This window comes from Cajanus cajan, chromosome 4 (assembly GCF_000230855.2).
Source record: "Cajanus cajan strain Asha chromosome 4, NIPB_CcT2T_4, whole genome shotgun sequence".
In the NCBI taxonomy this organism is placed as follows: domain Eukaryota; kingdom Viridiplantae; phylum Streptophyta; class Magnoliopsida; order Fabales; family Fabaceae; genus Cajanus; species Cajanus cajan.
Genome location: NC_138520.1, coordinates 46,603,652 through 46,630,407, shown reverse-complemented (window position 1 = coordinate 46,630,407; position 26,756 = coordinate 46,603,652). Strand labels below are relative to the sequence as shown.

General features: G+C 39.9%; 1 protein-coding gene and 1 long non-coding RNA gene across 2 annotated transcripts; one reads left to right on the top strand and one right to left on the bottom strand.

Moving 5' to 3' along the window:
• The first annotated feature begins 1,263 nt into the window (after positions 1–1,263).
• LOC145957323 (uncharacterized) lies at positions 1,264–1,734 on the top strand. The gene has a single exon (XM_083073557.1). The coding sequence runs from the start codon at positions 1,264–1,266 to the stop codon at positions 1,732–1,734; it is 471 nt and encodes a 156-aa protein (XP_082929683.1).
• Positions 1,735–15,915: 14,181 nt separating this feature from the next.
• On the bottom strand, positions 15,916–18,729 carry LOC109790980 (uncharacterized). The gene is made up of 3 exons (XR_002238983.3): positions 18,296–18,729; positions 17,018–17,253; positions 15,916–16,902 (listed from the first exon to the last, which is right to left on the bottom strand). It is a non-coding gene; the product is annotated as an uncharacterized LOC109790980 (long non-coding RNA).
• Between the last annotated feature and the right edge of the window lie 8,027 nt (positions 18,730–26,756).

The following is a 26,756-nucleotide window of genomic DNA, read 5'->3' as shown; positions in this document are numbered from 1 at the left end:
AATTTACGTCGAAAACATGAAAACCCGACGTTATAAAAATGCGGTGGCATGTAGCGTAATTTTGTTGAATTATTTACGTCGGCCCTAATTGGGTCCGACGTAAATTTTAACATCTACGTCGGTTAAGCATTGTGTCCGGTGTAGATGTTAAAATTTACGTTGGACCCAATTAGGGCCGACGTAAATAACCCCCAGAACCTGTTAAAAGGTGAGCGCGCACTAGCTAAATTTCAAAATGTTCATTGTTTTTCCTTCTCCCGCGCCTCCTCCTGCTTCTTCTGTTTTTCTTCCTTCTCCCGCGCCTCCTCCTCCTTCTTCTGTTTTTCTTCCTTCTCCCACGCCTCCTCCTTCATGGCGTTCATCTGCACCTTCTTTTGTTTCTTCTTCACGTGGTCATGGGCTTTTCTGGGAGGTTCTATGAGGTAGCATCTTCCATCAAGTTTGTGTTTTCTGGGATGTTTTTTTCGTAATAATGTTTGTGTTGCATTTCGAGTTTTTGAAGCTGTAGAAGGAGAAGGAAGTGACCAAGTCCGGGTTTGCAGAACGCACTCCTGGGTCTTTCAAGTAGAATGGGTCGTTCTGCTTGGAGAACGAGTCGTTCTGCTTGTAGAACGGCCCATACTCCATGAAGAACGGGACGTTCTCCAAGCAGAACGGGTCATTTTCCAAGTAGAACGGCCCGCTGCTGCACTTGTTTTCTTTTTTATTTTAAATTTTGTATTGTTGCGGGTTGCATCAATTGTCCCGTGGCGGAGGCTAGGTGGGCCAAGTCACTGTCGAATCATGGCGCTTGGGCTGCTGCGCTCTTAAGTAAAAAGAGTTGCGCCTTGACTATCAGCTATAACTTTTGGACTAGTGATAAGCGCTCGATCCAACAATTGGTATCAGAGCCAAGGTCATGAGTTCGATACCCAGCGGGGAAATTGCTAAGGGGGAGATTGTTGCGGGTTGCATCAATTGTCCCGTGGCGGAGGCTAGGTGGGCCAAGTCACTGTCGAATCATGGCGCTTGGGCTCCTGCGCTCTTAAGTAAAAAGAGTTGCGCCCTGACTATCAGCTATAGCTTTTGGCCTAGTGGTAAGCGCTCGATCCAACATGTATGAATTTTTACGTCGGACCTTGGCATGTCCGAGGTAAATTTACGTCGGTTTTCGCGCCCCGACGTAAATTTACGTCTCCCGCTTCTACGTTGGAGGCTTTTCTGATGTAAAAACCCCTAAAATAACCGACGTAAAATGTGTATTGTGTACTAGTGGACGCTATCATGTGTCGTGTGTTCCCCACATCGTTAAAAGGAGCCGCCCTCAGTTGGTACACTCAACTACCACCCAGAACGGTAGATAACTTTGACACGTTGGTACGCATCTTCTCTGCTCAATATGCCACAAGCCGACCCCACCACATCACTTCGGCCGCACTTTCAAATATGCGACAACAGGATAATGAGTCTTTACGACATTTCATGGAACGTTTTGCCAGTGTCTCCATAAAGATTCATAATCTCAACCCTGAAGTTTCTTTGCACTCTATGCTTATGGCCTTGAAACCGGGGCCCTTTGTAGATAGTCTTTGTCGATGTCAACCATCGAATATGGATGAACTAAGAGCACGCACGACCGGATTTATCCAAATGGAGGAGCACGCTGAGTTCCGCAATCAAGTGCGAGATAGTACGCCACTAGAGGGGAGAATAGTGGGAAAGATAAGCCAAGGTCTCACGCAGATCAAAGGTTAAAAAGACCTCGTCTAGCATGAGGTTCGAGGTATGACTTCTACACACCATTGAATACTCCACGAGCTAATATTCTGGAAGAAGCTAATCATGCAGATCTGATATCTTTATCCCCGCCAGCACATAATCCAACCAATGCTGATAAGAGTAAACATTGTCGTTACCATAGAAATTATAGTCACACTGTAGACCCCTAAAATTGTCCGGGTCGGAAATAAAGCTTGAAGACTCTCGAAGGCCAAAGGAAAGTCAGCCGGAAGGACTCCTAGAAGACCATAGGATGACTATCTGTAGGTTTAGAGGTCTTAGAATAGCTAAAATAAGAAAAGTGGGAGGAATGAAGCCCAATACGGCCTCCCAGAGGTTCAGTACGGCCGTATTGAACATTTTGAACTTCAATACGGCCGCACTGAACTCAATACGGCCGTATTGAAGTTTCTGAACTTCAATACGGCTGCATTGAATTCAATACGGCTGCACTGAACTTTAATACGGCTGCATTGAATTCAATACGGCTGCACTGAACTTCAATACGGCCGTATTGAGGTTTTTTGAACTTCAATACGGCCGTATTGAATTCAATACGGCCGTATTGTAGTTCAAAATTTCAGTGTTGACCGTATTGACCTCCAGAGACCGTATTGAGCCTTTTCCCTATAAATATGACGTCAATGGGACGTCATTTCACACTTTTACACACAGTTTTAACCCTCTTCTTGAGTATTCTGGGTTTTTTTGAGCAGTGCTCTGCCTAGAAATCACTCGAAGAGTTGATCCGACGAAGTTTTTGAGTTCTGAGCATTTTGCTTGAGTCTCGAACTAAGTCGAAGGGAAATCCATCGGATTTCCAAGTCAAAAATTATTTTTTAGGAAGGAGCGAGCGGGCTTGTAGAGTGAGGGAACGCCAAAAAGCTTCCCAATTTCTGTTTAAATATATAGAAAAGCACGCTTCAAAGGTTTCCTTCTTAAATCCTTTCTTTTACTGCTTTCTGAGTGTTGCATACTTAAATTATCATCATGTAGATATTTCGCTTATAATCGCTTATAATAAATAGGGGTAATTTAGTAATTTTTGCGCTATTATTTTAGAAATAATCTGTCATAGGGAACTCGAAAGGGGCGCTGTGGGGTGCTAACACCTTCCCCACGCGTAACCGACTCCCTTACCCAACTCTGGTTGTAATGGCCGAAGTTGATTTATAAAAATCAATTGCCTTATCCCTTTTTCCAATGTTTTGAGTAAAACATTGGTGGCGACTCCATGAACCCTTCCTTTTTATGAAAACCACTAATCTATGGAGGGTCCCGCTTGGGATTAACATGGATTGGTGAGCCTTTTAATAAAATTGCTCGTTTGACGAGGTCTCAGTTTGAGAATAAGTCATTCTAGCAATCCATATTTTTAAACAAACAAAAGAGTCCAACCATCCTTCGCGAATGCCGAAAGCCCGTTTCGGGCCGGTGGCGACAGATGGCGACTCCGCTGGGGAAGCTTCGAGAGTCAGTCCCATTTAGTGACAGATTATTTTTAACAAATAATAGTTAAAAATTACTTCATTACCCCTTGCTTGTATGATAACATGTTTATCTATTTGGCTTTAATAACTGTTGTTTGTTTAATTTTCCGCAATTGTTTGAAATAAAAACTGCACACAAACCTTTGCACACAACAGTTCCCTCTATACCCGGGGGCATGAGTGGAAAGCCATAGGGAGTGGATGTTAGTACGGCCGGTTGTCGAATGGGTCTATAGGTGCCCGTAGACCGTTGTCGGAAAGCATCACTCAAGGTGATAACCATGAACTCAAGTCCGACAGTGCGTTGGAACTTTCCATCGACTTACGACGAGAGGAATTGGGTCCCTATAATGGGGGCACCTTGGGGGCCTCAGACCGGTGAGAACAGTTAGAACCACCTTGAATATGCACTTTTCTGCATGATACCCCTACCTCGTGATTCGCTCGTGACTGTTCGTGGATGAGTGAATTGTTTGTGTAAATGCTTATGTGCAATTGTTTGTGCATTAATAAATAACCTCGTGATAAGGTCTAAAGAATAATCCCCATGCATGAAAAAACCATGACATGAGAGGAAAAACCATGTGTGAAAATATAATAAAAGTGAGGAGCATGTGCATCATTACCAATAAGATATCATGCATCCTCATAAACCATGCATTCTAGGTTCACCAATACCTCTTGACATGAGTAAAAGAGACCCATAATTATCGAGTTTCTCCGTTGGGGAGGGATCATAAGTCAAGGAGGGTTATCAAGCTCATGTCAAGAGCGTATTCATCCCATAAATAAACTAATTTAAACATTCATTTTAGAAAGTGGCTGGTCATCTCTCTGTCCTCACACGCGCGCAGAAAATCAAGAAGATGGAAGCGCTGGAGGACCAAAATAAGAAGCTTACAGCCGAGCTCTCACAGCTCAAAGAACAAATGGCGCAAATGATGGAACTCATGCGTCATCATAATGTATATGAGTCTCACCCCAGTGACCATGGGTCCCATCATGAGGAAGAGGAGGTGCATGAAGAAGAGCCTCCACACGCCATACCTATTGGGGCTGGGATTATGATTAAAGAGCCCGAAGTTTCAAAGGAACAATTCCACGCCCTAGAGGATCGGCTAAGGGCTATGGAGGGGCATGATTTCGATATTAAAGATGCCGCCGACATGTGCTTAGTGAGGGATATTCAATTTCCTCCTAAATTTAAAGTGCCAGATTTCCCGAGATACGTGGGATCGACTTGCCCCAAGAGTCATCTCACCATGTACTGTCGAAAGATGGCTGCATATGCCACAAACGAAAAGCTCTTGATCCACTGCTTCCAAGAGAGCTTGGCTGAAACCGCACTCAATTGGTATATGCAGCTGGATGGAAATCAAGTGTGCACATGGAGGCAGTTGGCCGACGCCTTTCTCAAGCGCTATAAGTATAACATCGACCTAACACCCGATAGGTCAGATCTTCAAGCCTTGAGTAAAAAGAACGATGAATCCTTCAAGACGTATGCCCAACGATGGAGGGAGTTGGCGGCACAAATAGAGCCCCCACTGTCGGATAAGGAGACGGTGTCCTTATTCATCAACTCGTTGACTGGTCCCTATTACGATAAAATGATAGGGAACACAACGACACTCTTCTCGGACATCATCACCATTGGGGAGAGAGTGGAACAAGGACTTAAAAGTGGGAAGCTGGCTGGGCTTCCCCAATCATTTGAAGCCAAGAAGACCTACTGGAAGAAGAAAGAAGGAGGAGTCAACGCTGTAACCATTTCTCCATCTTCTTCCACTTCGAAGTCGGGAAAGTCGCAATACAAGCCTGTGAGGAAGTTTGATAAACTTCCGACCACATATAGCGACCTCCTGCCGAAGCTAGTGGAGGCGCATCTTCTAGCTTATGTTCCACCGAGGAAATTTGATCCACCATACCCCGATTGGTACAAACCACAAGACAAATGTCTATACCATTCGGGGGCATCGGGGCATTCAACGGAGGACTGTAAAGTTCTCAAATATAAGGTCCAAGACCTTATTGATGTTGGGTGGGTCACCTTCGATTCGACAACGCCCGACGTGAGCAAGAATCCTCTACCAAAGCAGGAGTAGAGAATGGCAAGCCACGATAGGGCCCCTTCATATTTTTCTTCTTTTAGGGACTCATGATCAGTACCCGAGATCATGAGAACCTTTTCATGTAAATAAGGGTTTTACAGTTTTTTTTAAATATCAATAAAGAGGCATTTTTCACGTATCATTCTCTCTTTTGTTCTTTTCTCTCTTTCCCCATTAACATTAATAAATTCTAAACCTAAACAGAACCAATAAAATAATTATGTCTGTAATTGTTCGCTCTGACCGGGATCCGAAAGTTGAGGATAAATGGGTTGAGTTGGACAGTAATGAGGAGACCATTTCTCCGGATCTGCAAAGATTGCTAGATCAAGAAGCTCGAGACTGTGAATTTGGGGCATGGCCGAGAGATATAAGAGGTCAACATTGGGACCCATATCAGTGATGAAATAAGGACACATGTTTCCGCTATGATTATAATAAAATCATTCTTCATTGCTTCTTTTCTTGCTTATAATAAAATTCTAAACCACATCATTTTTAACCCTGTTTGAATAAACATGAATGAGGTTAAAATCATCTTAATAATAATAAACCCACATCATTTTCATGTGGAGGTGTGTGTGACGACTTGGAGCACCTTCCCTTGGCCTTGACAAGTGCCATCATGGGTAAAAAGAAATCTTTCAAAATAAAAGAAGCTCGGCAGGAAACCCAAAAAGGGGACTGCGCAAAAATAAGAGCAAAGAACCCGCTAGGAATCCCACGAAGGGGTGACCTAGGCAAAAATTAGGGTTACAAAATAATGAACAAAAACAAAAGTCCGCTAAAATACCACGAAAGGGTGTTTTAGGCAAAAATAAGGACAATCAAAAAACAAAATAAATCCATGATGGTACCATGAACCGAATTCAAAAAGAAAGGTTCAAGGGAAGCTATCCAAGTTGTCAAATCACAACACGACTTTTTAACTTCATAAGTGTTTAATCAAACAAGCCTAAACACATAAGCCTACCTTGGCCATCCATTCTTACAAAAATCATTTTTGAAAAATAAATCCCCTCTAAAACACAAACTTCAGAACAAAAATATCTTTCCTTTCTCTTCTCTCTTGTCCCAAAAGATTTTAGAATAATCTAGTGGAAGCATGGAGAAATAAATCATCACTGAAAATGGATCTAATCTGAATAATAAAATGGTGGAAGAACTGTGCCAAGAATTCAAGATCCAACACCGCAACTCTTCCCCATATCGGCCAAAGATGAATAGGGCAATCGAGGCAACCAATAAGGACATCAAGAAAATAGGGTAAATGATGGTTGCCTCATTTAAAGACTGGCACGAGATGTTACCCTTCGCTCTTCATGGTTATAAGACTTCAGTACGCACATCTACAGGAGCTACTCCATTCTCCCTCGTCTATGGGATGGAGGCAGTTCTACCCGTCGAAGTCAAGATACCTTCTCTAAGGGTAATCATGGAAACAAAACTTTCCGAGGTAAAATGGGTTCAAAGCCGATACGACCAGTTGAACCTTATCAAAAAGAAACGGCTGAACGCCATATGCCATGGTCAAGCCTATCAGAGGAAGATCAAAAAGGCTTTTGACAAGAAAGTCCACCCTCGAGTCTACCATGAGGGAGAGTTGGTAATGAAGAAATTGCTACCAACTCAAAAGGACAAAATCGGAAAGTATGCCCCAAATCACGGAGGACCATACCTGGAAAAACGAGCCTTCTCAGGAGGAGCATTGATCCTCACAGACATGGATGGAAAAGAACTTCGATACCCAGTCAACGCTGACGAGGTAAAGAAGTACTATGCTTGAAGACGTTGCTTGCATAGGCCCGCTAGGATGAAAACCCAAAAAGGGCGTCCTAGGCAAAAGTTAGGGCAAAATAAAAAGCCCGCCAGTACAAGGGTACTAGGCAAAACAAAGGCGAAATTATCCCCGCTAGGATACGTCCTAGGCAAAAGTTAGGGGCAAAAGAATAAGATGTAAAAGCAAAGCAAGCAACGATCGCTTGAATCGAAAACCGAAAGGCGGTTCAAGTGATTATCTTCTAGAAGCAAGCGTCTTGCAGCATCTGCGCTCCTGGCTCAGGCATCTCACCCGAAGCAACTAGGGAATGTAAAGAGCAACAATTACAGATATAATTGTTAAGCCCAATGTATATAGCCTACCCTGGCCAGCCATTCTTCAGAAATTCCTTCTGTATATCTTTCTGTAAAAACACTTGTGAATATTAATAAAATATCTATTCATTTCTTTTCTCTCTTGACCATGTGATTATGCCTCTAAATTGGTATTTCTAAAAATTGTATGAAATTCCGTAATAATCGGTCAATAAAGAAAATTGGAGGGGTTCCTATAAAATCCATAATCTCCTGCATAAAAGGCTCACAAAAATATTCCCTCACGTCGATGACAGAAATTCCTCCAAGAAAAGGAGGATAGGGAGAGCCATTCATTTTTCTAAAAACATTAAATAATAAAACTTGCATTTGTGCATCACACACATTAGTTGCACATTCAAAGACCTTATCATGAGGCAATTGCATAAAATAGAAAAAATAGAAAATTGCTTGTGTATGACAGCAGTCAACAAAAGCCGAAAACGAAAAAGGCAAGGATACAAACAATACTCCTCAGTTTGTACAGAATAATTGAGCCTGGAGAGGCTTGCTGAAAAAATACTTCCTCAGAATAATTGAGCCTGGAGAGGCTTGTTGAAATAATACTCTCGCAGAATAACTGAGCCTGGAGAGGCTCGCCGAAATAATACTCTCTCAGAATAATTGAGCCTGGAGAGGCTCGCCGAAATAATACTCTTACAGAATAATTGAGCCTGGAGAGGCTCGCAGAAATAATACTCTCCAGAGATATCTCAGCTTCCACTCACGGGCCAAATTCCCCAGTGAAAGCTATCAAACCAAGATCAGCAAAATTCCCCAAGGGAGGCTTGATCATCTAAACAGAATATCCAAGTCGAAAGGACTTAAACTTCCTCAGTGGAAGGTAGCTTTCCAGCTCAAACGAAGAGTGAAGCTAAGCCTGAAGAGGCTTTCTAAATAATACTCTGGGATACATAAGAACTTCAAATCCCCAGTCGCCTACACAAGAGGCACTCCTTCAAAAAAGGAAAATCAAAAATCCAAAAGATCAATAATCATTCCCCAAGTGGAATCCGGCTCTCAGCCAATCATTGAACGTCAAGCTGATACGCCTAACAGAAGAGGCCAATTACAACCAATGACAAAATCCCCTAGCGGATAACAGCCTACACAGAGGCAACAAAATCCAAAAATCAAAAAGAGTTACCCGAATAAGGATAACCGGGATACTCCACCAACGTCAAAGGACGTCAGCCAAACATAAGGCATCGCTCAATTCAAGAAGAGCATCTGTGTCTACACCCCAAGGAAACAGAAATTCCCCATGGGTACCAACTAAGCAATGCAAGTTGGGGCACAAAAACCTATGAATGACTGCACATCCCCTAGACGGATCCCTGCGTTATCCAGCCCTCAGTGGCACCAAAATCAAAATCAAACCGTCGAAGCAGCATCGTGGACTGTGGAGACAAAATCATCTCAAAGCCTAAGAGGCAATACTTAGCTACCCAGTTGTCGAGAGCACCGAGGTATGCAAAGCCTGGAGAGGCAATACTCAGCTACCCAGTTGTCGAGAGCACCGAGGTATGCACAAGCCTGGAGAGGCAGTACTCAGCTACCCAGTTGTCGAGAGCACCGAGGTATGCAAACCCTGGAGAGGCAATACTCAGCTACCCAATTGTCGAGAGCACCGAGGTATGCACAAGCCTGGAGAGGCAGTACTCAGCTACCCAGTTGTCGAGAGCACCGAGGTATGCACAAGCCTGGAGAGGCAGTACTCAATCATCGGTGATGTTAACACTGGTGTCTAGCTTCCGGCTCGGGCGTCGAGTGAGGCTAGGCCTGGAGAGGCGGTACTCAACCATCAACGTCGTCAGAGGCACGTTGGTGTTCAACTTCCGGCTCGGGCGTCGAGTGAAGTTGACCCTGGAGAGGGTAAACTTAGCTACCAAGGTTGTCAGAAACGCCGAGGTATGCAACAACCTGGAGAGGCTACTCAACAATTTTCCACCGGAAGACGCTACAAGTCAGAAGGTTGGCACATCACCCGGACAATTGGGTCAACTCCTTTACTTGTCAGCCGGTACACCAAAAGGTCGTCCGACTAAGTAAAGGGGGGGCAGCTGTAGACCCCTAAAATTGTCCGGGTCGGAAATAAAGCTTGAAGACTCTCGAAGACCAAAGGAAAGTCAGCCGGAAGGACTCCCAGAAGACCATAGGATGACTATCTGTAGGTTTAGAGGTCTTAGAATAGCTAAAATAAGAAAAGTGGGAGGAATGAAGCCCAATACGGCCTCCCAGAGGTTCAGTACGGCCGTATTGAACATTTTGAACTTCAATACGGCCGCACTGAACTCAATACGGCCGTATTGAAGTTTCTGAACTTCAATACGGCTGCATTGAATTCAATACGGCTGCACTGAACTTCAATACGGCTGCACTGAACTTCAATACGGCCGTATTGAGGTTTTTTGAACTTCAATACGGCCGTATTGAATTCAATACGGCCGTATTGAATTCAGTACGGCCGTATTGTAGTTCAAAATTTCAGTGTTGACCGTATTGACCTCCAGAGACCGTATTGAGCCTTTTCCCTATAAATATGACGTCAATGGGACGTCATTTCACACTTTTACACACAGTTTTAACCCTCTTCTTGAGTATTCTGGGTTTTTTTGAGCAGTGCTCTGCCTAGAAATCACTCGGAGAGTTGATCCGACGAAGTTTTTGAGTTCTGAGCATTTTGCTTGAGTCTCGAACTAAGTCGAAGGGAAATCCATCGGATTTCCAAGTCAAAAATTATTTTTTAGGAAGGAGCGAGCGGGCTTGTAGAGTGAGGGAACGCCAAAAAGCTTCCCAATTTCTGTTTAAATATATAGAAAAGCACGCTTCAAAGGTTTCCTTCTTAAATCCTTTCTTTTACTGCTTTCTGAGTGTTGCATACTTAAATTATCATCATGTAGATATTTCGCTTATAATCGCTTATAATAAATAGGGGTAATTTAGTAATTTTTGCGCTATTATTTTAGAAATAATCTGTCATAGGGAACTCGAAAGGGGCGCTGTGGGGTGCTAACACCTTCCCCACGCGTAACCGACTCCCTTACCCAACTCTGGTTGTAATGGCCGAAGTTGATTTATAAAAATCAATTGCCTTATCCCTTTTTCCAATGTTTTGAGTAAAACATTGGTGGCGACTCCATGAACCCTTCCTTTTTATGAAAACCACTAATCTATGGAGGGTCCCGCTTGGGATTAACATGGATTGGTGAGCCTTTTAATAAAATTGCTCGTTTGACGAGGTCTCAGTTTGAGAATAAGTCATTCTAGCAATCCATATTTTTAAACAAACAAAAGAGTCCAACCATCCTTCGCGAATGCCGAAAGCCCGTTTCGGGCCGGTGGCGACACACACCATAAAAAAATGTTGGACCCTGAAAGATCGAATAGAATAATTGATTCAAGCAAGCTAACTCATGCAGTACATTCAACGTAATCAATCCTACAGAGGTGGGTTTCGAGCACGAGGCAGAGGTTGAGGGCGTCACCATCAAAATTACCATGGACGACATGAACAAAATGTTCCTCACCAATCAAGTCAACCTGAAAAGGTTAAACCACAAGCTAATACTACCGAGCAACAACACATGGAAAAAACCTCTAAGGGCAACGTTGTATGAGGAGTGATTAACACCATTGCCAAGGGTTTTGCGGGAGGTGGAAGCTCCAACTCTGCCAGGAAACGATATCTACGTCATGTTCACAACGTTAGTAACCTCGGTGAGACCATTTTGAAACTTGACATGCCAACCCCTCCTATTTTCTTAACCGATGATGAATACAAAGGAATAGTCCTTAACCAAGATGACCCCATGGTCATCTCAATGGAAGTCGCGAACTGGGAAGTCTATAAAACCTTAATTGATTAGGGTAGCTCCGCCGATGTGTTATACTGGCCGACATTCCTAAAGCTCGACATTCCTCATGAAATGATCCAACCTTACTTAGAACCATTATTAGTTGGCTTTGCTGGTGAGCGCATTCATACTCGTGGACTTATTGAGTTACTAAGTATTTTTGGTGCAGCTCAAAACTCGAAAAGAGTGTTGGTAAAATATTTGCTCGTAGATGCACTAACATTGTACAACATCCTTATTGGGAGATCGACACTGAACCAATTAGGAGCAGTTGTATCCACGCCTCATCTTGCCATTAAATTCCTAGGTGTAAATGGGCATGTAGTGACTATCAAAGCCAATCAACAAATACCAAGGAGATGTTATGCTAAGAGTCTAAGAATAAACCCGGTCAAGCTCTGATATGACTCATCATCTCCTATCATCACTTCGGGCACATCATCCCCCACCATCATGGCTCACATCGGCACGGATGTGACAACCGACTTGGACCCCTGAGTTGACATGTAGCCGACCTGGGATCCCGAGTTGACATGCATGATCACCGACTGAGTTTGGTGGATGAGCTATTTGAGTTCTAAATTGGCAAACAACCTAATCAATGCAGCAAAATTGGTAAACACATTGAAACTGACATCTAGAATAAGATCATGTCAATTTTAATTGAAAATGCTGACCTTTTTGCATGGTGTAGTGCGGATATGCCTGGAATAGATCCCAACATCATCTGTCATAGATTAGCAATTCACAAAGAAGCCAAACCTGTCTCACAAAAGCAAAGGAAAATTGGAGGTGAAAGAAGAGAGGCTCTCAAGTCTGAAGTATAGAAACTTTTGAATGAAAAATTTATCAAGGAAATCAAATACACTACTTGGTTAGCTAATATTGTTATGGTTAAGAAATAAAATGGTAAATGGCGCATTAAACAAGGCCTGCCCAAAAGATGCATACCCTTCCCCAACATTGATATATAGATTGGTCAATGGAGCCTCCGGATACGCCATGCTTAGTTTCCTTGGTGCATACTCGAGTTACAAGCAGATTCTGATGTACCCTCTAAACGAAGCACATACCGCGTTAATCACGAAACAATCAAACTATTGTTACCGTGTCATGCCTTTTGGACTCAAAAATGTAGGAGCTACTTATCAAAGGCTTATGGACAAGGTCTTTGCTAAGCAAATCGGTCGTAACCTCGAAGTTTATGTTGATGACATGGTCATCAAACAAAGTCGGTTGAAGAAAATATTCAAGATTTGAAAGAAATCTTCCAACAAAGAAGGAAGCATAACATGAGGTTAAATCCAAAAAAATGCGATTTTGGGGTCCATGGCGAAAATTTTTGGGATTCATGATAACTTGTAGAGGAATTGAAGCCAATCCCGACAAATGTCAAGCATTGATCAATATGAGAAGTCTACAAAACCATAAAGAGGTACAAAGGTTGGCGGGACGAGTTGCTTCTTTATCTCGGTTCATTCCTAAGATGGCAGAAAAAAGAGAAACCAATTTTTAATTTATTGAAGCAACCAAAAGATTTCTGATGGGATGACCGATGTTTTTGTAGCTTTAAGAAGTTCCTGTCTACCCCGCCAATCTTATGAAAACCAAATTGTCAAGTTGATCTTTTATTGTATCTTTTTGTGGCTGATAACGCTGTTAGTGCAACACTTGTTCAATAAAATGATAAAAGACAAATCCTTATTTATTTCATCAGTCGCGTTTTGAAGGAAACTGAAGAAAGGTACCAAACCATTGAAAAATTGGCACTAGCATTGGTAACCTCAGCCCGACAACTCCGACCTTACTTTCAAATCCATCAAATCATGGTGAAAGCCAATTATCCCATCAAAAAGATACTTCGAAACCTGATTTGGCAGGTCGGATGATAGCTTGGTCAATTGAAATTTCCAAGTATGGAATCAAATATGAAAGTTGAGGTCCATTGAAATCCCAATGTCTTGCTGACTTTGTTGCCGAATTGACACCCACTCTCAAGGTGAAAAATGAATCATGGACTTTACATGTTGACGGATCATCCAATGTCAAGGGCAGTGGTGCTGGGATTATCCTTGAAGGACCGAACAAGATGATGCTCGAGCTCGCTATTAAGTTTGATTGCAAAGCTACCAATAACCAAGTTGAGTATGAAGCGTTATTGGCAGGATTGAGGTTTGCCAAAGACATTAGTGTTAAGCGATTGAAATGTTGCAGTGACTCCAAGTTGATCATAGAACAAAGGAGGAAATTATCAAAAAAAGGAGCCACAAATGTAAAGGTACAACCTCATGGTATCCCATTTTACATCCTCTTTTGATGATTTTCAAATTGAGCATATTCCTAGAGCAAAAAATTCTAGAGTTGATCTATTATCCAAGATTTCTAGTACTAAACGCCCTGGTCAGCATAAAACTATAATTCAGGAAACCATTACCACTACTTGCTATAACTCTGTAGCTATTTCGGTCAATGATATTTGTAACCAAAGTTGGATGTCTGACATTTAGAAGTATCTTAAGGATGGAATTTTACCCGAAAACAAGATGGAAACTTATAAAATTAGAGTTAAATCGTGCCATTTCATAATTGAAGCTGGGGAGCTATTCAAAAGAGGTTTCTCTATTCCTCTTTTGAAGTGTTTGGATACAGAACAAGCCAAATATGTAATGGAAGAAATCCATCGTGGAATATGTGGGATGCATTCCGGGGCCCGATCTATAGTTGTAAGAATAATTCATGCCGGGTATTATTGGCCGACCATGAGGTCAGATTGCAAAATGTATGTGCAAAAGTGCAGAGCTTGTCAAGAGCATGGAAATCTACACCAGTTACCCCCTACAACTTTACATTCCATGCAATTAGCATGGCCTTTCGCATGATGGGGGATGGATATACTCGATCCTTTCCCAATTGCCAAAGGCTAATTGAAATTCTTAATTGTAGGAATTGATTATTTCACAAAATGGATCGAGGCTGAACCCCTTGCCAAGATTACAGTAGCAGATGTTCAAAAATTTACATGGAAGAAGGTCATTTGCAGATATGGATTACCCCAGGCAGTCACCATCGATAACGAAAGGCAATTTGTGGATAAAAACTTTGAGCAATTCCTTCGACAACTTGGAATCCGCCATAGAGTAACCTCAGTTGAACATCCCCAGACAAATGGACAGGTCAAAGTAGCAAATAAAGTTATTCTCAAGGAACTTAGAAAAAGGCTCGGCTCCTCTAAAGTCGAGTGGATTGAAGAACTACCTGGTATCCTCTAGGCATGTCACTGTACACCATAAACAACTACCCAAAAAACTCCATACAAATTAACTTACAGAGCTGATGCCATGATACCTGTGGAAGTTAGTGAACCAAGTTACCGAAGATTAACTTTCAATGAAGTCCAAAATGAGGAGGAATTAAAAACTGATCTTGATTTTTTGGAAGAAGTCCGAGAACGTGCTAGAGTGAACGAAGAAGCTTGTAAACTCCGTGCTTCCAGAAGATACCATTCTAAATTAAAACTAAGATCCTTTCATAAGGGGGACCTTGTTTGGAGAGCCACAGCAGAAGCAAGGAAAGATACATCAACTAGACAATTTGCAGCAAATTGGGAAGGCCCTTTCTGCATCTTGGAGTGTTTGGAAAATGGTGCATACAGATTAACAAAGTTAAATGGTAAAGTCCTCCATAGGACTTGGAATGCTACCCACTTGAAATTATATTACAGCTGAATATGTAAACATAGGTAATGTACTTTTTTTCCTACTTCAGTATTTTCTCCAGATGTAAAAGGAAAAAAATGGGTTTTGGCTGAAGAGGTTTTAACGAGGCATACCTATATCCAATAAAGGAATATAAACTCAATTTCCTCTCCATGTTTATTGCATATTAAATTATTAAGATTATACCTTTTACAACTATGCGCTTATGCAATAAATCAAGTGTTATCTATGGCCAGATTTGGATCAATCATCATTACTTTTAATCAGTCAAGTTAACTCATACTTTATGGCCAAATATGCGCTTATACTTGAACTTGGCCTACTTAAACTTCGCTGACTTGGCTGAATTCGAGCCTAACTCAGACTTTAACTTGGCCTACTTAAACTTGGCTGACTTGGCCGAATTCGAGCCTAACTCATGTTATAACTTGGCCGAATTTGAGCCCAAGTTAACTTATACTCAAACTTGGCTGAATTCGAGCCTAACTCAAACTATAACTTGGCCAAACACGAGACCAAGTTAATTGGCCGAATTCGAGCCTAAGTTAACTTATACTTAAACTTGGCTGAATTCGAGCCTAAGTTAACTTATACTTCAAACTTGGCCAAATTCGAGCTTAAGTTAATTTATACTTCAACTCTCCCAAACTTAAGATTTATGAATTATAATTAGCTAATTCTAAATTGACTTCATTATAGATTTATCACGACATTCACAATTTAATTTTCTTTAAATTAGTACGACCTTAAAGAAAATCTGAAAAAGGTACCAAAACAAATTCAAAGCAAACTGCAAGTTTGTAAGTTTCTTTGTAGAAACTTCAAAACTCAAAATCTGAAAATTGCATAACATAGGAAAAATCTTAACATAAATGGTCAATTACAATTGCATCTAAATAGTAAAATTACTCGTACATTTTCTTGGCTCCTCCCTAATTTACTCTAGTCACTACTTGTATCGTCGGATAAATTGTCTTCATTAATCAGCTTGCTTTCAAACACATCCTTATCTATATGAACTTATTTCAAATCGACACCTGCAGCGACAACTAGGACTTGTCGTAATGCCTTTGAAAATCCTCTTTATCACTTGGAATTCTGTGGCCTCGAGTTCTTTGCTCAGTTCTTTGTTTTTGCTCTCTATATCACCAATCTTCTTCACATTAGCCGCGATCACCTCCTAACACGCTTTATTCTTCTCGCTCAATCCTTGAACTTCAACTTGTAAATTTTTAGTATTTTCCTCATATTCTTTCACCTTACTCTCCAAATCAGCAAGTTGCTTGTTCCAAGCTTCTTTCTCCCCCTCCATTAAACTCACCTTTTTCAAAAGTTGAAGACTTTGGCCGTGTAATACTTGTTGGATCTTACTAATATATCAAAAGCCTTTAAACTCTCCTCCAATTTCTTTTTTAGCTCAGTCACTTCAGCATTTAGCTGACCAATCTGCGCATTATCTATCTTCAACTTGGCCATATACATGGTATTCTTCTCCCATTTATTTTTCCAGTAGTCAACCATAGCTATCGACCTTTGCAAAAATACCTGAACAGAATCTAAACCTTGAACAGGGCCGACCTTTTCAATCATTGCCTTATCAGCAATGTAATCTAGATCTTCCTTGTAGAACGATTCAGCAGTAAACTTGGCATTCCAAAAAAGATGTCACATCAAGGGACATGCTTATATGATCTAACCTCTCAAAATGATGATTAGAATCATATCTCTGATGTAGCGTCCTTGGCCAGATTTTTGGCTCGGATTAAGAAGATCCTTCTTGGGGAGTCGGAGATGAGAATCCGAGTTAAGCCATGGAAGCTTGCAAACTCGATACCATCTGCTCCAAAGCATCAGAGGTCACTATGTTTTTTGATTTTACACTCTACAATAATTTATCAAAAGTAAGAAACACTATCTAGCACTAAGTGTAATAAGAGATGAAATACTCTTACCGTTTCCTTCTCGAGATCAATTATGGGACTCTTGCCGATATGTCGCTAGCCGATGTTATTTTTAGGTTACACAAAGACCTTCATGGCACCTTCAATTCTTACTGCTTCATCTATCTTGGGCTTGATATTCTCAATTTTTTGTTTCTTTAATTGATGCTTGGGAGGGCCAACGTCTGGGATCTCTTCCACGTTGAATTTAGCCTTTAATTCGTGTCATTTACTCTTCCCCATGATATCTACATATCACAAGCAGTCCAAAAATTATATTCTCACTAAATGCACATGTTATTGTTTAAAATTATAACCACAGTAACTATAACTTACTTTCTAAATCATATTGGAGATTTTTTGATCCGACAAGCAATATAACCAACTTGCTCTCTAAAGGTCGAGGTAGTAGTTGTAATTTTTCTATATCTCTTATCTTAGAAGGGGTTAACTCTAAACCTTCTTAACTAGTAAATTTTATAAGTTAGGATTGTTAATAAAAAGGAAATTTTGGTTCCCAATTCAAATGGAAAATACAATCCAAACTTGGATCACTACAAACAGATCAAACTTTGAAGAATTCCTCCTTGAAGCTCTTGTACGATTGGGAAAATATTTGGAATAACCTCACACCTTTTGAACTCCTACTCAACGAAACCCAACCAAAAGGTGGTTCACCCAGTTTTAATTGATAAAAATGCATGAACCTCGCTAAGATTATTTCAATCCCTAAGATTGAACACAAAATTTGAAATGCATGTAAAAAGCCCCGACTATTAGGGTGTAATTGACTCGGTACTATGTTAACCCTTTTTAAAAAATTGCACTCGAAAGAGGTGAGAGGGATTAAAAAACCTAAATCCCTAAATACACACGTATACATATATATACTGGGAGAAATAGATGAATGTTGGAAGAATACTCATTCTTCTGATAAACATGGTTCTATGGTGATTTGTTCTAAAATTGGCGGCAAACAAAACTTTAACTTATGCTATAATACAATAGCTTCCATCAGGCTCCTGAATTTGCTATTGTACTTACCAACATCACCTCTAACCTATTCATACCCGGTTACCAGAATCCTAGGGTGAGAATCCTTGCGATCATTTCCTCCTCTATTACGAACTTTTGCTTCCTCTATTTCAGAAATTTTACTTTTCCCCTTTTGATTCTTCACCTTATCTTTACCCATTGATCTAAAAAAATACCCTAGATGGAAGACGAGAGACAGAAAAAGCCTAAAACAGAAAAAGTAAGAAAACTTAGAAAACGAAACTAAGTGAATACCTGAGAAACGAATAAATCCAGAAGGCAAAATGTAGGATACTTCAAGTATTCGTTTTTATCTCAAGAAAGTGAAAGTAGCAATGATGTTACCCTATGAGAAATGCTCCCTTTAAATAGTCGTCTTCGCGCTTCTCTAATACTCAAAGGTCCCATTAATTTTTTCCGCACCCCAAGACTACTATTTTTTCACATATTTTGTGTATTACACCCATTAATGAATAGCCATTATTTTGGGGGTTGTGGATTGAAGAAGCGCCGACTAGTAGTAGATGAACAACGGTAATAATGGTACCCTAAAACCTGTGCACTTAACTTTAGCAACCTTTCGTATTCACATTCATTCGAAGCTTGTCTTATAACCTCGTCACTCCTACATTGCTCCAAGCTTGGGGGCTTATGTACTATAGCAATATAAAATGCCGACTTCGCTGACAACATCAACCGACTTCACTAACGACCTTAATATTAAGTGAATTTAGTTATTAATTTATATTAACATAATATTAATAATATAAGATTGAGAGATCGAAATAATGATACTAAACCCTAAAACACTTTTAAACATACCTAGATAACAAATTCAACTCTTCATCTCGCAGACTCAAAGCATACTCACACAATGTGGGACCAATTGTAGCCCTACCTGTTATTTATAGTACTCACCAAAATAAATCCTGAACAATGCAACTCCCAATCATTAGATTCGATGGATCTAATAGCTCCCCAAATGCAACCTTTCAACTACCAAGACATAACAATGCTACACAAAGGGTCACGTTCGTTATGCTTCTCTAGACTAACAACATTTCGAATTTATTACTTTTTGAACCTTTTCGATGCTTCTCTTATCAAGGCTAGGGGAATTATGTACCAAAAGGGGACTAAGAGACACGTATTTTAGCTCTCATGATTAGTTTTTGATGTCGGTCAAGTTGATTGATGAGGAACCCTGATGAAGTTCTTCTTGGAGAAAAACTTCAAGGAAGGCTTCCAAACAACTCCTTCTCGGATCCTTGGATTGATGCAAGGAATGGAGGCTTGAAAGAAGGAGCAAGGTAGCCTAGGTTCACCTAACTATTTCGGATAGAAGGTGAGGAACCTAACTTTACAAAGAGAAGATCTCAAGTAGGGTAGAGAAAAGGCTCAAGGAGACTTTCGGAGGGAGAATTAGCAAAGAGTTTAATTCTCATATAATGATCCAAAAGTGCTAAAACTCTCAGCCAAAATGAATTTATAGGGAAAACTAGGGTAAGGTGCACGTTGGTTTAACCTAAGGTTAAGTTAAACCATGGTATGGTTTAACTAACCTTAGGCACCAAAATTTGAATAGGTGCCAACCGGTCACCTCCCCATGTGCACTCTCATTTGGATGTAATTTGGTATCCATTTGAGTAGCATTTCAGACACACCATGTGCATGTGTGCACATGGCCGAAATGCATACTAAATGCCATACTAATTACATGCAAATGAACATGCACACACTAGTGCAAAAAAGGGCTACTACGTCACCTAATTTACGTCGGAAACTGGAAACCCCGACGTTGTAAAAATGCGGTGGAAGTTTTGTAAATATAGAGAGACTAATTTACGTCGGACAAAGGGGGGTCCGACGTAAATTAGACAATCTATGTCGGAGGTTCCATTGTCCGACGTAAATTTATGTCGGACCCCCCTTTGTCCGACGTAAATTTACGTCGGACCCCCCTTGTCCGACGTAAATTTTCCCCTAAAATGCCCAACGTTTCATTTCTCATTCCCGCGCGTCCCACTGTTAACGAAAAGTATTACTTCTTCTCTTATTCTCTAAGTCTCCAGGTGTCTTTGTTTCCACATTGCACGTTTCTAAGTCTCTAAGAGTCTGCACATTACACGTTTGAGGTTAGTTTCTTCTCTACACAAATTTTTTGTTTATTTTCTGTTATTTTTTCATCTGGAACAGGCCGTTTTTCAAGCAGAACGGGCCATTTTGCTTGCAGAACGGGTCGTTCTGCAAGCAGAAAGGGCTGTTCTGCAAGCAATACGGGTCGTTCTGCTTAAATTTTTTATTTTGTAAATTGTTAATCTGGAACGGCCCGTTCTGGTTTCAATACGGGTTGTTCCAGATGCATTAAAGATGGACTTTTTTAGGCATTGACCTTTAGTTTACCATCGTATTAGTAGAAATATTTATAGATTTTATCCGAAATTACTATCGATTTTTTAGGTTTGTAGTTTAGGTTAGAAAAATTATGAATAACTGAGTCAATAGTTAATTTGTGTTAATATATAGGTAATGAATCGAAGTTGGATGAATGCAAGTCGCATTAGTCAAGAGTACAGAAATGGAGTTGAAGAGTTCTTGGAATTTGCAAGAGAAAATGGGAAACCCATCAAAGGGGCATATTATTGTGCATGTGTTCGTTGTTTGAATCAGATATGTCAAGAAGTTGTAGAAATACGTGATCACTTGTTTATATATGGTATTGTGAAGAGTTATACAGTATGGACATGGCACGGAGAAATATTAGACATTCCAACAGTGTCAGCAACAGAAAATTTTGAAGGGATGGACGATAACTTAGAAGAGATGATACGTGATGTTGGTGAAGAAAGTTTTGAAAGAGCACATGTGTATGATACCTTAAAGTCTGATTTTGAGCAACCATTGTACCCAGGATGCAGTATGTTTACAAGATTATCAACAACTTTAAGATTGTTTAGTTTAAAAGCAAGAAATGGCTTGACTGATAAAAGTTTCATAGAATTGTTGGAGTTGTTGAAGGAGATGCTTCCAGAAGATAACACGTTACCTAATCGCAACTATGAGGCAAAAAAGATACTATGTCCAATGGGTTTGGAGTATAAGAAGATACACGCGTGCCCTAATGATTGCGTATTGTATACAAATGATTTTGCTACACTGAAAGTGTATCCGACATGTGGATTGTCGCGGTTCAAAAAGAAAACTGATGGAAGTAGTGGTGATGAAGAAATAGAGGGTCCCCCTACTAAGGTCTTATGGTATTTGCCAATAATACCTAGGTTTAAAAGATTGTTTGCCATTAAAGAGGAAGCAAAAAACCTCACATGGCATGAAAATGGTAGAAAATGTGACAATTTTCTTCGACATCCAGCTGATTCTCCGCAATGGAAGATGATTTATAAAACATTTCCAGAATTTGGTGCAGAGTCAAGAAACTTGAGAATTGGTCTAGCTATAGATGGCATGAATCCTTATGGGAACTTAAGTAGTAAACACAGTTCATGGCCAGTTTTGTTGGTCATTTATAATTTGCCTCCTTGGCTATGCATGAAGAGAAAATATATTATGCTGTCTATGATGATATCAGGACCTCGACAACCAGGAAATGACATAGATGTGTATCTTAGTCCATTGATTGATGACTTGAAAATGTTGTGGGAGACAGGAGTGGAGGTCTTTGATGCATATCGTGAACAAAAATTTACCATGCGTGCAATGTTATTTTGCACAATAAATGATTTTCCAGCATATGGTAACTTGAGTGGGTATAGTGTGAAGGGTCATTATGCATGTCCTATATGTGAATGTACTATATGTGAATAAAACACAAGTTATACCCAATTGAAACATGGGCAAAAGACTGCGTACACTAGGCATCGTAAGTTTCTTGTTCGTAGTCATCTATACCGTAGATTGAAGAAAGCATTCAATGGATGTGAGGAGGATGAAATTGCCTCGACATCGCGCAATGGTGAAGAAGTATATCAGCGGGTGAAGAACATTAACATTGTGTTCGAAAAGACGTAAAAGAAGTCAACTGAGAAAAATATCTGGAAGAAATGATCAATATTCTTTAATCTTCCTTATTGGTGCAAGCTAGATGTTAGACACTTCATAGATGTGATGCATGTGGAGAAAAATGTTTGTGATAGTGTAATTGGGACATTGCTAAACATCAAAGGAAAGACTAAAGATGGAGTGAAAGCACGACAAGATTTGGTGGACATGGGTATACGTTCTGAGTTACATCCTCAGTCTATTGAAAGACGCACTTACTTGTCTCTAGCTTGTCATACTCTATCAAAAAAAGAAAAAAAAAGCTTTTGTGAGTGCTTACGCAGTGTGAAAGTTCCACAAGGGTACTCCACAAATGTTAAGAATCTGGTGTCTATGCAAGATTTGAAGTTAATTGGTTTAAAGTCTCACGATTGTCATGTCTTAATGCAACAACTTTTGCCTGTGGCTATTCGTAACATTTTACCATCTTCTGTTAGAGTTGCTATTACTCGATTGTGTTTATTCTTCAATGCCATTTGCAACAAAGTAATTGACCCTGTAAAGTTAGATGAGTTAGAAAATGAAGCAATCACAATCTTATGTCAATTGGAAATGTATTTTCCGCCTTCATTTTTTGATATCATGGTGCATTTGATAGTTCATTTGGTTAGGGAGATTCGATTGTGTGGCCCGGTTTATCTTAGATGGATGTACCCTATTGAGAGATACATGAAGATCTTAAAAGGATATGTCAAGAATCAATACCGCCCAGAAGCCTCTATTATGGAGAGGTACATTGCAGAAGAAGCCATTGAGTTTTGTTTAGGGTACATGTCGAAATCAGAACCAATAGGAATTCCCAAGAATCGACATGATGGGAAACAATTTGGTAAGGGTACTCAAAGTTTAAAGATTAGAACTATGAGTCGAACAGAAGTTGACCAAGCACATTTGTACATATTGAACAACACTGATGAAGTAATTCCTTACATATCTAAACACATACATGAAATCAAGATAGCACACCCCTGGATGAATGAGAAATGGGTATTGAATGAACATAAGAAGGGTTTCTTAGCTTGGTTTAAGAAAAAGGTTTACGGTGAGGTTAATGCTTCTGATACACTTTTGAGAATCGCGCGTGGGCCTAATAATGATGTCATTACATTTGGTGGGTATGACATTAACAAATATTGTTTCTATACAAAGACAGAAGATGACAAAAGTAGAGTACAAAATAGTGGGGTTACAATTCAGGCTGAGGTTGTGCACTTTGCTAGTTCTAAAGATAAAAATCCCATTACAGCATCCATGAGTTATTTCGAAGTCATACAAGACATATGGGAAATTGATTATGTTACGTTTAGAGTGCCTGTGTTCAAGTGTAAATGGGTTGATGGCAATACGGGTGTGCGGACAGATGATTTAGGATTTACTTTGGTTGATTTGAATAAGGTCGGTTATAAGGATGAACCTTTTATTATTGCATATCAAGCAAGACAAATTTTTTATGTCAGGGATCCATGTAATGAGAAATGGTCAGTGGTCCTCGAAGGAAGAACCATGCATGGAACTCACGAAGATGAGTCTCTAGATATGCATAAGACACCGTCTTTCTCAACCAGATCATTTGGTCCTATTGCGGACAATGAAGTGGACGAAATACATGCTATTCGAAGTGATCATGATGAAGGAATATGGGAAAACATTCCAACCTAATAGGTTTCTATTTGTGTATTATTTGTTTTTTTATTAGTTATTTTGTTGCTATATTGTTATTATCTTTTTTACTTTATTTGTTTATTCAGTTAATTCATTGTTTTAATAATGAGAGTTTAATTTTTTCAGGATTATGGAGGATTCGGGGTCTGGCAGTGGAAGGAGGGAAGGCAGATCTGTCACCTGATTGTCTGGGTTGACAGCTGGCGCATTGCCAAGGAGAGGACACCGGTTGAGGTGGATCCTCGTTCTGGCAAGGCATCAAGCCCAAATGCTGCCAAGTTTAAGAGCTATTTGGGAGTCTTAGCTTGACGGCATGTTTCTATTACATTCCATCATGGGATGACGTTCAGGAGGCTGACAAGAACCTCATGGGGCAGGATATTCAGGTATATACTGTTAGAAAAGAATGGCACAATCCAAGAGGGGGGTGAATTGGATTCAATGACCCTTTAAAAATTTATCAGAGTATTTTGGATCTTAATTTCAATCAAAACTTTTCTATGACAGAATTTCCAAATAAAGCTCTTCTAAAGACTTGTTAAGAAAATATGAATGCAATATGCTCACTTGATTACAACATAATGAGGTTCAAAAATAATGCTCAATTACAGATTTAAACCATCAAGATTCACATACACTTGTTAATCAAGTTTTATCTTCTTTAAAGTTCAACCAAGAAATTACACAATGTAAAAGATAAGGTAGAAGAAGATTGCACAAGTCTTTTATACTGGTTCAGTCACTCCACATGTTACCTACATCCAGTCCTTAATCAACACCTGATTAAGATTTGTTCCACTATCTTTAAGCAAGAAGGTTTACAAGCACACACACATGCATATACTTCAACACTAAAGATAACCACTTTCTTGACCCCAAGAAAGCACCCCTTGTAGAACCCACTACAAGAAACCTTACCACTTGAGAAACCCTTCTCAAGATTTTCCACAAAGATTCACAAAGAATAAAAGGAACGAATTCACCTGGAATTCTTGAACAAATCTTTATCTTCCCCTTTCAAGAATATGATGATGATGATCTTCTAACAAAGCTTTTCACAAACATTTTTACTCTTGGATTTCACAAAGAAAACTCTCCAAGATGTCACAAAGACTCACAAAAACGTTTTTCACAAATTGATTATCAGTTCTAACTCCTTGTCTGAAGTTTCTCAAAGTTCAAACTATTTATAAAAGTTTCAGACACAGATAATCGATTATTTTAAAGAATAATCGATTATTTTGTTCTTCAAATTTTCTAGAAATCAACCAAGAACAATATAATCAATTATTTAGCTGGATAATCGATTATTCCAGAGAGTTGTTCCTGGGATAATCGATTATTTTGGCGAATAATCGATTATTACAGCAAGGCATTCCACTTAGCCTATTAGCTGGAATAATCTATTATATTTAATGATAATCGATTATTTTGAGTTAGTTTTTAAAACTTCATTTTATACCTCAAAATAAGTTTCCAATCTTTTTAATTCATCATCATATACTCTCTACTTAGTTTAGATATAGATTTGCTTATGCACAAAGCATACAAAGCACACAAAATATAAAAACACATTCAAAACAATTTATTTCCTAAGCTCTATTACATAGCTCCATTTCATAGCATTTTCTTGACTCTTCTTTAACTTTGTTTTTGTGCTCCAAGTTGTTGTTGTATACTTGTTGTGATCATCAAAACTCCTTTAAGATTCAAGCTCTCTAAGCTCAACATATACTTTCACATTCCTTCAATATTATATAACTTAAATACATTATTTATTATTTGTTGTTATTTTCATAGCAAAATTTTGACATTCCCAACACTAAGGTCATGAGGAGGAAGATGTTATCTTCCCTTGCCACCAGGTGGAGAGACTTCAAGACTTTCTTGACACGGGAGTATGTATTTGGAGAGCGACAAAATGAGACTCCCTGTCTAAAGTACCAGATCACTGATGAGGAGTGGATGCAATTTCGTGCCACTCGATTGGAACTTTCTTGGCAGGTTAGTTATTGATAACTCTTACATTGACACAAATACTTAAGGTATATTTTAATTAATCTCATTATTTTTTTTGTATTATTGCAGGCCAAAAGAATAGTTGCCCAAGAACGACAGAGCAAGAATGATGCACCCCATCTATTGTCAAGAGGGGGATATGAATTAAAAAAAAATGATGAAGGCTAGGGCAGAGGCAGCAGGGTTTGAGTCTGCTGACCGTGTGGAGTCACCTCCCCGCCATGAGATGTGGATAGCGCCCGGACAAAATCAGATGGGCAAATGACTTCTGAGTCTGCAAGGGTCGTTGCTGATAAAATAGTAAGTAAAAATATACAAACTAAGACTCTTCATTTCAACTCATTTAATTCATAACTGTAGTTTAGGGTATACTTATTGTTAATATGTTGCAGGAGGGTTTAGTTGAGCAGACCACCCAGGGCTCATTTGTTTCCCATGGTCGGGATGATATCCTCACAACGGCCATAGGAAGGCCAAAGCACGCAGGCCATGTGCGTGGTGTTGGTGGTTCTTGGAGCCACCGAGATTTCTTTGGTGCACAATCATCGAGGAGCACTGTTGACTCTTGCAGTCAAGAGGCTATGCAGAGAATGGAGATGCAGTTTGAAGAGAAATTGAAGAACATTCGAGAAGAGTTTGAACAGAAGTTTGAAATTTTGGCTCGTTCTCAGCAACAGACTGCAGTTGCTCATGATAGTGTTCGAGTCAGCACTAAAGGGAGTTGTGCTGCTCCAGATCCCTCACTGGAATAGACTCACACTGATGTACCAAACTAGTGTGAGTTATATGTTGAGGATGACCCCCCACGGTTAGTGGCTATTGGCCGAGTATTTGAGGGTGGCTCAACCATCCATGGTGTCCCTCTACAGCCAGACTGGACACGGGTTATGGTTGACCAAGTTCAAGATGCTGCTGCTCTAGTGCCTTTGCCCAATACAGAGGTTCAACTAGTGGGGCAGGCAACCGGCACATTCTTAGC

Excerpts from the sequence above, each read along its gene's own strand:
- LOC145957323 (XM_083073557.1), top strand. The coding sequence starts at position 1,264 with ATGTGTCGTGTGTTCCCCACATCGTTAAAAGGAGCCGCCCTCAGTTGG.